Source organism: Epinephelus fuscoguttatus, linkage group LG17 (assembly GCF_011397635.1).
Source record: "Epinephelus fuscoguttatus linkage group LG17, E.fuscoguttatus.final_Chr_v1".
In the NCBI taxonomy this organism is placed as follows: Eukaryota; Metazoa; Chordata; class Actinopteri; order Perciformes; family Serranidae; genus Epinephelus; species Epinephelus fuscoguttatus.
Window position 1 is genome coordinate 41,832,981 of NC_064768.1, and position 15,630 is coordinate 41,848,610.

Sequence of the window (15,630 nt, forward strand, 5' to 3'; positions counted from 1 at the left end):
CTTATTAAAAAATATATAAAATTATTTCCACATATATATTTATAGAATGGAGAACATTAACTGTATCATTTAACAACACTGAACAGTCAGAAGCAGAGTTGCAACAGTATGAGATTTTCACAGTACTCTTTCCTTCTATTACTCCTGTTGTTACTCTATTAATTACTGGTTTTTGCTTTTGCTCCTTGAAAACACCTCTTATCTTGTTTAGTTTAAATATTTTGCAGGATATTCTATAGTCTGTTGTTTTAAATACTGGGCGCAGTGAGTGACCATGACCCACTGGTTGTTCGGGCTTTCACTGTGAATGTAAACTGTAATGTGAAGCATTCTCTGGCACAAGAATTTCCCTTGGGATAAACAAAGTTCTATTGAGCTGAATTGTATTAAACTAAAGTTTAATTGAATTGAATTGAATTAAAGTTAAATTAAACAGAAAATGAATTAAACTGAATTGAATTAAGTTGAATTTAATCATATTAAACTGGATTAAATTAAATTACATTAAAATGAATTAAATTGAGTTGAATGAAATTAATTTGAATTAAATCAAATTAAAATAAATTCAATCAAATTCAATTCAATTCAATATCACAGTATACCTTGAAACCAGTATGTAGCTGCATTCCTGTGTTTTTAACTTGTACCAAACAGTCAGTTTTAATGACATTAGCTTAGCATCACTACCTTTACCATAAAAGGACAAATTAAGTGTTTTTGTGGAGCATGTTTTTGAAGAAATTATTCAACCTTTATTAAACTTTTTATTCTTGTATAAAGTTGATAGAACATGGTGATGAAAATCCCTCCACGCAGAGTGTTCATGTCTGGAGGGACATTTTCTTTTAGGTTACTAACTTTCTGTTAAGACACAGCGACATCTAGTGGATTTTTTTTATCATAATATACGATGAATGCTAGAGAGAAAAAAGTACAATTTACATATTGGGTTTTAATAAGGATTTCTTCACTTTAAGTATATTTTGATTTTAATACTTTTGTATTTTTAATTGATTTTAAATGCAGGACTTAAACCTGTAACAGTTTTTCTACACTGTGGTGCGAATACTTTTACTTAGTACTTCTTCTACCACCAACGTTCTGTTGTAGCGACAAACCGTCATTATTTTATAAAGTGATAGATTTTAAGACTGTCTCTGATTATTTGGACTACAGCTACAGAATAAAAGTACAAAGGTATCAGCATAAAAAAAAACTTACTCAATATCAGTTATGTCTGCAACAACATTTCACCATGAACAGGAACATTTAAAGAAACAAAAACACTGAGTTTGGATTCACATTTTATTAACTCAAGCTAATTTCCAAGTAAAATAAAGTTGATAAAATATCTGTCAGAATTCAGCTATTTGATTTGAATTTATGATTAAAGTACAACAAGTTCAGAACAATAAGACCTGAGATCAATCTGAATATTTAAAGTGTTACACTGCTCATGAATTATGTTGACAGTGAAATTCAGACACCGAACATCTTCCGTCATCGACCTTCCTGTTGATCTGGTATGATGAGGGTTAGGAACAGAGACAGACAGGAAGTTCCCCAAGAAAAGTCCGAGTATGAGTTCTGTCATCTGCGGAAGAAGAATGATAAACCATGAAAGTTGTCTTCTGTAGTTTTAAGAGGGTTCAGTAGTGGTGTGACAGGACATGTATTCATTCTGAACTGTTGGGTACAGGACATTCGGTTTGGTGCATCACATGTTCGGTATGCCCTGTGACCCAACAGAAACTCTGGAGCCCAAGTTTTCCCAAAAAATTTTGAAAGCACTGGTTTCTGTTTATCGGCTGCAGCATGTTAGTCAACTTAACCCGGTAAGTCTAGTTAGTCCAGTAAGTCAGGTAAGTCAGAGAAGTCCAGTAAGTCAAACTCAGTGGTCAACGATTTATGTTTAAATGTGTGCCACCATCATTCAGCCAAAATCGGATTTATCTGTTGAATCACTTCATACATTTCATTTATGTCAGCGTTACTCGAATGTGTTGATCAGCGGAACGAGACAAAAACAGACCAGAGGGAGAGGCCTTCTCCTCGATGCATTCTTATTCAAATTTATCGCTGCTTTGTCCATGTACCTACACGTCAAAATGTGATGCTCAGGGTAGCCTCCTGCATCAGTTTTGGACATTCTGGAACGCCGTGTCAATTTACGCTTGTCACATTCATTGTGTCATTTCAAAATACACTTCCATTTTCACAGGAAATGTACACTTTTGGCAAAACACAGTTTTCAGGTTTACTACCTTAAGTTTCGGAACAAAAGCACGTGGTTAGGTTTGGATACACATGGTGGTTTGTCTTAAAATTCACACGGTAAATGAACAGCTGACTACCGGGTAAAAGTCTGAAGTTTGTTGGACCCATCCACCTTATACGGATGTTCTCGCTCTTTACATAACTGTATATGCTGGCGGCATTACAAACTGCTGTCCAGTGCATATACCACTCAGTACATTTCCAATTAATGCAAAGTTACAGAGGTTAGGTTTAGGAAAAGAAACAGAGTAAGGACGTACCTTACAATGACTTAAAGTTCCAAACACATGACTCCAGGAGAAAGTCCGTTTTTTTGTGACCCATCAATCACTCCAATTTGCCTCTTTACAAGCGCTAGGTACTGGTTCCTTGTTTACTGTCGTCAGCTCATTGGTCACGTGATCACAGCCTTTCAAAATACGTGGGATACATACACATTTGGGTACGCTGTTTTTTGTAGGAAAACGTACTTAAAAATCTGTGAGAACAGACTGCAGAAAAAATAATTCAACTGGCGTAAATTTTACGTTGTGCGGTCCACACTTGACGCAACAGCAACATAACGAATGCTTAGTGTGTATTCTCTAGCGCCACATGGCGGACACTGGAAGTGGTACAAAACTGCAATACATCACTTCCAGCTCCATGCACGAAATGAGAGAAGCATAGAGCTACAATGCCAAACAAAAAATACAACAAAAAATGGTCGGACTCAGGTAATGTGAAATGTTTCCCGTTATAACAAGATGGTTTTCACATTTTATGCACCAAATTTGTACATATCCCATGTATTTTGTAAGGCTGTGATCATGTGAACAATGCACTGATGGCAGAAAACAAGGAAACAGTCCTGAGCACTTGTAAGAAGGCAGGTTGGGCTGGTGGATGGGACTCTCCCCTAGAGTCAGGTGTTTGGATCTGTGAAAACTTTGAGTCATTTTAAGATACGTGTCACCGTGTTTCTTTTCCTAAACCTAACCTCCATAACTTTACGTTACTTACATAGGACATAGAGGACATAACGTCATTTGTGGAGTGCAAATTCATAGGATATCATACGAACTGTTGTGTGAAGATACACTGACAGACATCATTACATACTGCCGTTATTTATCAAGCATTTCATTAAATTTTGCTCAATGAAAAGTGTTCAAGCATTCTAGCGTTCAAACTCACGCAATTAACGTGACGCGAAAATTTGCACCGTGTTTAGTGTGAACACAAAATTTTGTTGTTATGTGCGCTGCTTTCTTTGCATCATTTGGGTTGTCACCACTGCATCACCTGGCATGAATTTGTGCCTAATCATGACCATGGTGCAATGGACACTAGATTGGCACAAATGATGCAAATGAAGCAGCATGACTGAAGCAAGTAGCGTGATTTCTTGTCATGCGCTTATCTGCGTGAGTAGAAAAATCTAAATTTGAGTGACCAATTCGCTCCACAATAGCCAATCAGCATTGAGATCCTCTGGGGACCTATGACACCAAGTACGTACTGGTGGAAGTTCATTCATTATTTCAGCAATTTCACATACGTGTGACATGAGTCAACACAAAATATTCTAATGCACAAACATGCAAAAGTCGAAATTTCGTCCCTGTCCTACATGGTTTCTCTCCGATGCAAATCTTCCTGCGAGGACTCCCCAACACACTGATGGTATTTCAGCTCCGTGTACCAGGCAAAGCCTCTGTCGCACACACTACAGCTGTACTTTGTCTCCTCGGTGTGGACGACCATGTGTGACTGCATGCTCGCCTTATGTGCATATTTTTTACCACACACTGGGCAGGGGAAAGGCTTCTCTCCGGTATGAGTCCTCATGTGGATCTCCAGGTGGGACCTGTAGAGACATTTGAGACCACAAATGGGACAGAAGAACGCCTTCTCTCCCGTGTGGTACTTCATGTGGTTCTTCAAGTTGCAGTCGTGGAGGAATCTTTTCCCACACTCGGGGCAGCTGTGCGCTCTCCTCAGAGCATTATAACCTGGGTCACTTTGGGGAATCTCGCTGTCATTTGGAGAGTTCGAACCAGGCTGAGGTTTCATGTCATCTTTCCAGAAGTCGCTGTCAACGCTGTCGACACTGCCGTCACTCTCGAGTTCGGCCCTGACCTTTGACAACTTTGCACCTGATGGACCTTTTCTGGTCTCCTTCCAAAAGTCGCTATTGACGCTATCATCAGTATCTGAGTTCTCGGCAGGTTCTGGTCTTCCACAGTCCTCTCCATCAGCTTGTGTTTGATGAAGCTGTGAAGACTGAGGTTTCTCCTCATCATCCTCAATCTTCACAGGGACAGAAGTGGGCAGAAACTTGGTGACATCAGCCGCCTCCAAACCATAAAGGTGCCCTCCCTCCAAGAGTTCCTCCTGCTCCTCTTTAATGTGTTGCGGCTCTTGGTTCTCCAGCATCCCCCTCTTGCCTGTACAAGCTGCCATGTTTTGGCTCAGACTTCCTGAAAATGGTTTCCCTGCTTCGGGATTTCTGCTACAAATCTTTGGCCGGCGATTGTTAAAAATTTCATGATTCTGCAAGACTTTTGGTTTCAGACATCCGCTGTTCTCGTTCCAACAATCGCTGTCATCCGTCTCGGTCTCGGAGGAGTCTTCAGGCATATCATCAGTATCTGGTCGTAAATCTGGATCTGAGTTCTTGGCTGGTTCTGGTCCTCCACAGTCCTCTCCATCAGCTTGACCCTGATAACGGTCTGTGGATGACTGAGCGGCACATCGATGGTACTTCAGCTGATGATGCCAAAGGAAGTTTTGGTCGCAGTACCTGCAGCTGTAGATTCTCTCCTTTGTGTGGACCTCCATGTGCTTCGTCAGGTATCGTCTCCACGCAAATTCTTTACCACACACCAGGCAAGTGAACTGTGTCTGTCTGGTGTGGATCCTCATGTGCTGGACTAAAGCCTCGCTGTCGATGAAGCCAGCGTTGCACACCGAACAGCAGAACGGTTTGTCTCCCCTGTGGCACATCATGTGAGAACGCAAGTTTTCACGCTTGGCGAACGTCCTGCCACAAACTGAGCAACCGAACGGTTTCAGACCCGTGTGGATCCTCATGGGAACCTGGAGATTGTGCTTACGGTTTGACCCTTTTCCGCACTGGGAGCTGATCAGTAATCTGTTGGCAGCATGAGGTTGAGGGGAGTCAGCAGCGCACTGGTGGCTCAGGAGCTGCGACTCCAGGGTGAATCTTTTCTCACATATGACACAACTGAGTAGCTTCTCTCCCGTGTGGACGGATATGTGTCTCGTCAGATGTCCTCCAGACGCAAAGCCTTTCCCGCAACTTAAGCAACTGAACGGTTTCCTGTTGGTTGGCGGAGTGTGACTGTCCTCAGATCGTTCATGAGACTCAAAGGAGCCAAACAGTTTCTTGTCTGTATTATTACTAACCGTTTCACCCACAGAGACATCAGTTTTCACGTTGTTCTGAGGCTGACCGCAAAAATTACTGCTGACAATGCCTGGTTTAGTTTCAGTCCTGTTATCAGAGCAGCTGAATGATTTCTCATAGGTATTATTACTTCCTGTTTTAGTCACAGTTTTGCCCTCAGTTTTCACATAGTTCTGAGGCGGTCTGCAAAAATCACTGCCGACCTCACCAAGTTTATTTTCAGCCTTGTTATCAGAGCAGCCATCATTTACAGAGACTTTTTTAGTCCTTCCGTAAGTAAACCCTGACTGATGCTGCCGAGTCTCTTTCCAAAACTCGATGTCAACATTGTCATCAGTTTTTGGAGATGGTCTGGTATCTTTATCAGTATCTGGTTGTGGATCTGAGCAGGCTGGTTCTGGTTCTCTACAGCCCTCTCCATTAAAGCCGGCTCTCCTTCGCTGCAAGGACTCGCCGAGACACTTGTGTTTCTTGATCTGGAAATGCCAAAAGAACCTCCTGCCGCAAACACCGCAGCTGAACGGCTTCACGCCCGAGTGGACCGCCATGTGCTGCGACATGATCCCTCTTTGCGAGAATGTCTTACCACACACAGAGCAGCTGAAGGGTTTCTCTCCTGTGTGGGTTCTCATGTGGATCTCCAGATGTGAACTGAACTGCCGTTTCTGTCCGCAGACGGAGCAGGTGAACAGCTTCTTCCCTTTGTGCATCCGCATGTGCATCACCAGGAGGTAGTTGTTGGGGAACGTGGCGTTGCACTCAGAGCAGTTCAATGGTGTCTTGCGTTCATCGCCTCTGCGAAGGCGCGAATATTCACTGACGCACCTGTGGGCTTTGAGCTGTGAAGTCCGCCGGAATCTTTTGCCGCAGACGCCGCAGCTGAACGGTTTCACTCCTGTGTGGGTCGCCATGTGGTACGTCACGGCTCCTTTGTGTCGGAACGTCTTACCGCAGACAGAGCAGCTGAAGGGTTTCTCTCCCGTATGGGTTTTCAGATGGTAGTCCAGACCCGGTTTCTGAGTGAACCTTTTACCGCACAAGGAGCAGCTGAACGGTTTCACTCCCGTGTGAGTTCTCATGTGCATGTTCAGGTTCCCTCTGTGTTTAAATGTTTTAGCACAAACAGAGCAGCGAAACGGTTTCCTGTCCCTCCAGTCTGTTTCAGTCTCAGCTTCAGAGGAGTCCGAAGTCTTGTCCTCAGAATCTGGATGTGAGTTCCTGTCTGGTCCTGGTCCTGGTGGTGGTCCTGGTCCTCCACAGTGGTGTCCCTCAGACTGAGGTTTCTCTTCATCATCTTCACTCTTCACAGGGACAGGAGTGAATGTGAACTTGGTGATATCAGCCTCCTCCAGCCCTTGAAGCTGCTCTCCCTCCTGACTGCTCCACAGTTCCTCCTCTTCCTCTTTAATGTGTGGGGGCTCTGGGTCCTCCTGGTCCACACTGGAGCTCCACTCCTGCTGCTCAGGGGGAACCTCTTCTTTAACCACCAACAGCTGCTGGACGTCTGCAAAAACAGGAAACAGGAAATACACAAACACATTATAGAAAAACAGTTTCTATAAAAGTCGAGCTTGATGTCCACGTTTTCTTTTTGTGAACCACTTTTTATATGTTCAGTACCATCGTAGCTCAGCAGCTGTGACAAAATTCATTTATTATTTTGATTTTTTAGGTTTAAACAGTTCTCACCTGAAGATCTGATGCTAGCGCTAGCAGCTAGCCTCGTCAAGCCACACCTGACCAGGGGTTCAAACTGAGTGGGTCTACCTGTGACTAACTAACTCTTGTATGTTGTGTCCACAATTACACATAAAGTCAGGGCACGTGAGCAGCAGCGGTACCGCACTCGGGAATCATGTGGTGATCTAAGCCCCCAATTCCAACCCCTGATGCTGAGTGCCAAGCAGGGAGGCAATGGGTCCCATTTTTATAGTCTTTGGTATGACCTGGCCGGGGATCGAACCCACGACCTCCCAGTCTCAGGGCAGACACTCTACCACTAGGTGATCGCTAAAATGCAATTAGACACATATTCCTGCTGGGCAGCCCGATGGATGCAGCACTAGTGACACGAAATATGCAAATTAAGCAGCACGAGTGAAGAGAGTGGTGCAATTTTGCATCACATGCTCATTCGCGACACTTTAAAAGTCTGGACTTCACAGACCGGCCAAACTAGGGATGCACCATATTGTTTTTTGCCGACATCCGGTATGCTGACATGTAACAACTCATTTGACCGATGACCAATACTGATATATCCACTTTTCCCACCTAATTTTAATGATTGTCAATCTCTTCTGTCGTGGAATTAACATCATATTATACAGACTGTTACAGTGACGGCTCACCAGCAGATGGAGACAAGAAACACAATAAGAAAAAGTACGATGATGAGGCTGATTCTGATGACGTTTCGATACTACCGTGCATCCCTAAGCCAAAAGAGAGTAAATCTGAGGTTGGATTTTAGTTTCACTTTTGATGGCGAGCATATTTCCAAACAGTAACTGATGATCCTACACAGTTGACCTTTAAATGCATTTACTCAGACACCACACTGCAGACAGTCATCGTGAACTGTTACTTTATTCACTTCATAAATCAGGACACACCGCTCCATGTGTCTGAAAACCAAAGTTTTGAAATTATTTTACTTTACAGAAGCACAGCAGAAACCCAAAACAGGTTCTAAAGTAACAGTTCAGGTCATCTTCAGAAATTAAGGAGGTTTTCTTTATAATCAACCAAAAGGTGTCTGATGTTAGCCGATCACCCAACTGACACCGCAGGGCACCGTTAAACTATAACAGCAACCAGCTGCGTATCATGCTGACATTAAAGGACAGTTTTTATCGTCAGTGTCTGACGCTGCAAGTTACTGCCCAAGCGCCAGATTTTGACGACTTCAGAATGAGAGTGGGTTGCCCAGGTGCTGGAGATTGTGCAGGAGCCAGGATGCAAATCACTGGTGTAATCAATCACTCTTTTACAGCATGTGGGGTCCCTTCATGTGTCGGCCAGAGAGGACAAACTTCACCTACGTGTTGAAGGTACCTGTGGACGCGCTTTAAGAGACGCTCTGCATTGTCCAAATCTGTCAACATGTTGTTTTTCTTATATATTGTTGTCAAAATTTGTACATTAATACTTAAACTGAAGTGTGTGATATTGTACAACACAGTTCTCCATGTGTAATTTATCATTTTCTTTTCCCCTTATTTTCTAAACGTTTATCATTTATTTTCTATTTTATTTTACTTTATTTTAATTTATTGTCCATTTGTGGTTCTACACAAGTGGACAATATATATACACAAACACTGGTGTGTATGTTTATTGGTGTTAGAATCAATAAAGATATTGCTGGGAAAATGACTTGATGATCATCAAATAGTAGCAAATTTATCTTCTGTTAATTCAGTAACTGACTCGTTGTTCCAGCTGAACCAAAACATTTTCATATGTTTCGAGGACAAAATCTTAATTTGTAAAGTAACTAGTAACTTACTAATGACTTGCACATGTGTGTGCTTCTTGTAGGAAAGTATCCGAGTACATGTACCTGTGATTGTCTCAGTATCTGCAGGTCAGTGCTAAAGTAGCAGAGCCCGGAAATGCAGGTACCTGTAGTTCCTCTTCAGTACAGTAATTGAGTAAAAGTAACTTTGTTCCACCGCCTCCAAAAAGCCTCATTAACACAATAATCAAAGTAGCAGGAGCTAGCTGCTAGCTGCTAACAGGCTGTGTGTGGACGCTGTAGCGAACGTTAGCTTAGCACGGTTAGCATTGGCAGTAAAGATGTTTCGGTCAGCAGAAAACAAAAAAAAACCAACCTGCTTCTCTCCGCAGCTTCATGTCGGACTGTAAAAAAAACACCGAGCTCCGGCTGACTTCCGGTTTATAGTTGACCGGAAACGTCGCGAGCTGTCGTTTGAGTTAAAGTTAAAGATCCTGAAATGTGGAGATTTTCCACAGATCGATTCAAAGAAAACAAAACCTGTTTATATCCCAGTTTACACTCAGCTAACATGCTAACTGAGGTCGGTCTGAGAGGAGCGCCATGACCCGGAAACACAAATACAACTTCCGCTAGACTCCTCCCACCTTCAGTCTTAAAAGACGGTTTTTATCCTTATCCACTTCACCTCGAGACAGATTTTATAAACTGAAGAATTTGTTGGTCATAGTTTGACAGTGGATTTGTTTTAATTAGTTAACCACCTCCCCTGGGGATTTTAAGATAGGATTTATTAATATATTTAAAACGAGCATTTTCAGCTCCGAGCATAATTTGATTGGAGATATTAATATTCTGAATAAAGCGTGTAATAACAATCAATCAATCAATCAATCAGTCAGTCAGTTTTATTTATAAAGCCCAATATCGCAAATCACAGTTTGCCTCACAGGGCTTTACAGCATACGACATCCCTCTGTCCTTATGACCCTCACAGCTGATCAGGAAAAACTCCCCAAAAAACCCTTTAACGGGGAAAAAACGGTAGAAACCTCAGGAAGAGCAACTGAGGAGGGATCCCTCTTCCAGGACGGACAGACGTGCAATAGATGTTGTACAGAACAGATCAGCATGATAAATTAACAGTAATCCACATGACACAATGAGACAGAGAGAGAGAGAGAGAGAGAGAGAGAGAGAGAGAGAGAGAGAGAGACAGAGACAGAGACAGAGAGAGACAGAGAGAGAGATGCAGGACAGACGGTAATGACAGTAGCTTTGGGCTGCTGCAACATCACTTTTTTTCCATGACAAAAACAAGACTATGACGAGCTAGAAATAGATGTTGATGATAAAATCTAAGATGAAATCTATGTAACTCCTTGAGATCAGGTGGAGAGATCCACTTCCTCTCAGGAGGAAATCCAGGAAGAGGAAGGTTATTTAAGTGTGGGAGTGGCCTATTTGAATCCATTTTGTTTGAGCCCATGCTGCAAGGTGAGTGTGCTTGCTGATCCTGTGAGTTTATCTATCTCCTTTAACTTTAGCTTATATTGTAGTTATGCTATGTAGCGTGTGAAATAGAGTATGGTGAATTAGCTAGGAAAGGCAGTATCAGCACTGTCTCTACCTGGAGCTCGCATGTATGGAGCCTGGGTTTGTTGAAGGTGGCAGTGCTGTTTGGGCTGAGAAAGCCATGTGTAAGTAAGGTAAAGGAGGTTGTTGGGTTGGTGTGGGGAGCAGTGAGACCTGGCATTAGGGGAGTGTCTCTGAGACGCCAAAGATCACAGTCTAGCCTCCTGGAGGTGTCGTGGGACCAACTAGACGAAACACTGGTGAAAGGAGGTTCCCACCCGATGACCCCAAAGACATGTTAGTTATCACTGCTCACTGGTCTGTATAGTTAAGCCTTGCCATAATAGCTTATCATAAACTCAAGCTGCATAGGGACATCGAAACTGATCGTGCATACCGCACTGGCAAACCGTTAATAGGCGGCAGAAGACCTAGACCCATTGTGGTTGAGTTCTCTAAGTTCGAGGACAGATCAAATGTTCAGGAAAGAGCCAAAAATTTGAAGGGGTCCAAGATCTACATTAATGAGAACTACACTGATGCTGTGCGTATGAAAAGGAGAGAACTACTCCCTAAGTTGAGGGAGGCTCAGGCGAGAGGTGAAATTGCCTTTCTGAGGCATGACCAACTGGTAATTCACCCCCGCAATAGTACCCCAAAGCCACCCAGAGACAATTGAAGGTTCTAAAGGTATGAATTTCCCTCTGATGCCATGCCTTCTCTTCAATCAACAACTTTAAAACTACCAAAGAAGGGAGTGTCGTTTGCTCATTTGAATGTATGCAGTTTGAGAAACAAAATACATGAAATATGCAGTCTGGTTGAACTACATGATATTCATATTTTTGCTTTATCAGAGACACATCTGGACTCATCATTCAATGATTCAGAGGTCACTATACAAGGTTACAATTTATTCAGGAAAGATAGAAATAAATATGGAGGGGTGTTGCTATCTACATCCAGAGTTATATTCCAGCAAAAATACGCAATGATTTAATGATAGATGAGATAGAAGCCCTGTGGTTACAGGTACACCTACCTCATATAAAACCAATATTAGTTGGGTGCTGTTATAGACCGCCTAGTGCTGATGCAAAATATCTGGATAATGTCTGTGGTGTGTTGGATAAAACAGGAGATGGTGACAATGAAATTTATTTTATGGGTGACCTGAATATTGATGCTCTTAATCAAAATTGTCCAATGTGGAATAGGCTTTCTTCAATAGCCAAAACATGTAACATGACTCAGGTAGTGTCAGAGCCAACCAGAATATTTCCGAACAAGTATGGTAACAATACATCATCCTGCATTGACCACATTTTCACTAATATTCCTGAAAAATGCTCTAAAGCTGTATCCATATCAGTAGGCTTTAGTGATCACAATCTCGTTGCAACCAAAAGAATAACAAATTCCTAAGACCCTCTCAACAATTAAGTATAAAAGGTCTTTTAGAGGGTTTAATACAGAGTTATTTGTAAAAGAGATTAGTGAGGTTAATTGGTTTAATGTATGCAAAGAGGATAACCCTGAAACTGCACTAAGTGTGTTTATGAAATTATTTATGGGTGTTACAGATAAACACGCACCATTAAGAAAATGGACTTCTAGGTCTAAGGGTGCGCCATGGATTGACAGTGAGCTGATGGAATTGATGGCCAAGCGTGATAAGGCAGAAAGGATTGTAAATGGAACTCATGCTCTAACTGATAGACAAAACTATTGTAAACTAAGAAATACTGTGGTTAAACTTAATAGATGTAAAAAAAAAAAAGGGAATATTACAAGAACAGAATTCACGAAGCCAGACACAACTGCAAGAAATTGTGGAAGATTCTAAACAATATCATGGGCAGGAGCACGAATGCAACTGCCTCCTTCATTGAAACAGATGGAACGTTTATTACCAAACCACAAGACATAGGAAATTATTTCAATAACTATTTCACATCGAAGATACAGACATTGAGAAATGCCATGAGTACTGCTGAGGACATAGGGCCACAGACAATCATAAAGGACTGTATTATGATGGGAAAGAGGTGTTTGTTTAAGTTCGAATACGCTGAAAAACAATACGTTGAAATGTGTCTATTTTCCCTCGCTGATGACAAATCTCCAGGCATAGATAATCTGGATGGTAAATTACTAAAAATTGCAGCAAGATATATATCCAACCCAGTATGCCATATATTTAATAAATGTCTAAAGCATGGTGTGTGCCCCGAAATTTGGAAAGAGGCCAAAGTTATTCCACTGCCGGAGGATGGTAAATCTGCCCTCACAGGTCCCAACAGTCGCCCAATCAGTCTGCTGCCTGTATTGAGCAAGTTATTGGAGAAAATTGTTTATGCTCAAATTCAAGATTATTTTACATGCAACTCATTATTCATGAGTAACCAGCATGCGTACAAAGAAGGGCATTCAACCAGTACAGCACTGGCTCAAATGACTGATGATTGGCTGAGATGCATGGAGGAGAAAAGATTAGTGGGGGCAGTATTAATAGACTTTAGTGCTGCTTTTGACATTATTCATCATTGTCTTTTGCTAGAAAAACTCAGCGGTTATGGTTTTGAATCTACTGCCTTGTCCTGGATGAGGAGTTACTTGACCTGCAGAAGGCAAGGAGTCTTATTTAATGGCAGCCTGTCTGACAGCAAAGAGCTGTACTGTGGGGTCCCACAGGGGAGCTGCTTAGGTCCCATTTTTTATTCAATTTTTACAAATGACCTTCCATTAGTGTTGAATAATGCAAAAGTTGTTATGTATGCGGATGATTCTACCATATACAGTGCAGCAATGGCAAATTTTGAGCTATCTAATATCCTGAGCATTGAACTCAAGAAAGTCGTCGACTGGGTGCACAAAAATAAACTGGTGTTAAATATCTCTCAAACAAAAAGTATGATATTTGGTTCCACACATGCATTGGTAAATGATCCTCAACTACAGCTGTCTGTTGATGGAACACAAATTGAACAAGACCAAGTTACTTGGAATAATCCTGGATAATAAACTTTCATGGTCAGAACATATTGATCACATTATGAAGAAAATGGGTAAAAGTATTGCTGTGACAAGAAAATGTTCTAAGTTTGTTGAATCAGATACTCTGAATCAAGTAATCAAGGCTTTAGTGTTGTCCCATCTGGATTATTGCCGGATTATTTGGTCATCTGCAGCCACTAAAGATATTAGAAAACTTCAAATTGCACAGAACAAAGCAGCTAGAGTTGCTCTCAATTAAGATAAGATAAGATAAGACACACCTTTATTGATCCCATAACTGAGAAATTCCAGTGTTACAGCAGTCAAGAGGAAAGAGTCAGATTAAAGATTTCAAATTTAAACTTAAAAACTTAAATAACTAGGCATGCAAATAAGTACAAAAATACAAGAGACAGCAATAAATAATAATAACAATAACAATAAAAATAATAATGGGAAGTGGATAATAATGAGCAGCAGTGAATGAAAATGGCCAGTGGATAAGGTGCAAGTGATTGTATGTGCAAAAGCAGCAGACTGCTGTGGTGTCCATAAAGTGTCCATGGTGTCCCTAAAGTGTCCATGGTGCAGTTTAGTGTGAGCAGTGCTGGTTATGTAGCCTGACAGCAGCAGCAGGAAGGACCTGCGATAGCATTCCTTCACACACTTTGGGTGAATCAGTCTATTGCTGAAGGAGCTCTCCAGAGCTTTTATCTCCTCCTGCAGAGGATGTGAGTCATTAGTCCTCAGAGATGTCAGCTTGGCTGTTGTCCTCCTTTCTCCCACCACCTGCACAGAGTCCAGAGAGCATCCCACGACAGAACTGGCCTTCTTGATCAGCTTGTACCTTTCCTGTACAGTGCTGTTATGTGATCAGTCCAGTCCAGTTTATTGTTAAGATGAACACCCAGGTACTTATAAGATGTCACCATCTCAATGTCCTCTCCCTGGATGTTCACCAGTGTTGGGGGGAGGAGTCTGCGCCTGAGGAAATCCACCATCAGCTCTTTGGTTTTCCCCGCGTTGATCTGAAGGTGGTTCCTCAGGTACCAGTCCACAAAGTCCTGGTTCAGTTCTCTGTACTCCCTGTCGTCCCCATCTGTGATGAGGCCGACTATGGCAGAGTCGACAGAGAACTTCTGCAGGTGACAGGTGGGGGTGTCGTATGAAAAGCCTGCAGTGTAGAGGGTGGAGAGGAACGGTGCCAGCACTGTCCCCTGCGGGGCCCCCGTACTGCAGACAACCAAGTCCGATACACAATCCTGGGTCCTGACATACTGCGGCCGGTCCGTGAGGTAGTCCAGGATCCAGGATGTGAGGTGATTAGCCACCCCTATGTGCTCCAGTTTGTCCCTCAGAAGCGCAGGCTGTATAGTGTTGAAAGCGCTGGAGAAATCAAAGAACATGATTCTCACAGAGCTTCCAGGCTTCTCCAGGTGAGAAAGAGCTCTATGCAGGAGGAAGATGACGGCGTCGTCCACCCCAATGCCAGGCTGGTAGGCAAACTGCAGCGGGTCCATTGAAAGGCCTACTGCGGGGCGGAGACGAGACAGGACCAGGCGCTCCAGAGTCTTCATGAGGTGTGATGTTAATGCCACCGGTCTGAAGCTGCTGAAGTCCTTGGGGTGCGGAGTCTTGGGCACAGGTACCACGCAGGATGTCTTCCACAGCTGTGGTTCTCTCCCCAGCCTCAGGCTCAGGCTGAAGATGGTTTCAACTATCCCTCACAGTTGGTCTGCGCAGGACTTCAGGAGCCTGGAGCTGATGCCGTCTGGACCCGCAGCCTTCCTCGTCTTTGTCCTCCTCAGTTGATCTCCCACCTGACAGGTAGTGAAGGACAAGCTGGAGCAGGGGGGGCTGTGTGCTGGGGGTGGGGGAGTGGGGGTTGTTGAGATGTCCGGGGGAGCAG

At 42.8% G+C, this 15,630-nt stretch overlaps 1 protein-coding gene across 8 annotated transcripts in view; it reads right to left on the reverse strand.

The window, feature by feature from the left end:
* The window catches only part of LOC125904848 (zinc finger protein 665-like), a 113,859-nt gene that overhangs the window by 18,246 nt on the left and 79,983 nt on the right, over positions 1 to 15,630 (reverse strand). For 3 of the 8 annotated variants that reach the window (XM_049602522.1, XM_049602526.1, XM_049602527.1), the window contains one exon: positions 1,299 to 7,161. The exons of 2 other annotated variants lie outside the window; for them this stretch is intronic. In XM_049602522.1, the coding sequence (XP_049458479.1) occupies positions 3,886 to 7,161 (3,276 nt within the window). In that variant the 3' untranslated portion in view covers positions 1,299 to 3,885. Of the gene's footprint in view, positions 1 to 1,298; positions 7,194 to 9,525; positions 9,748 to 15,630 lie in introns of those variants that run through there. 3 more of the 8 variants (XM_049602523.1, XM_049602525.1, XM_049602524.1) reach the window with 3 other exon arrangements.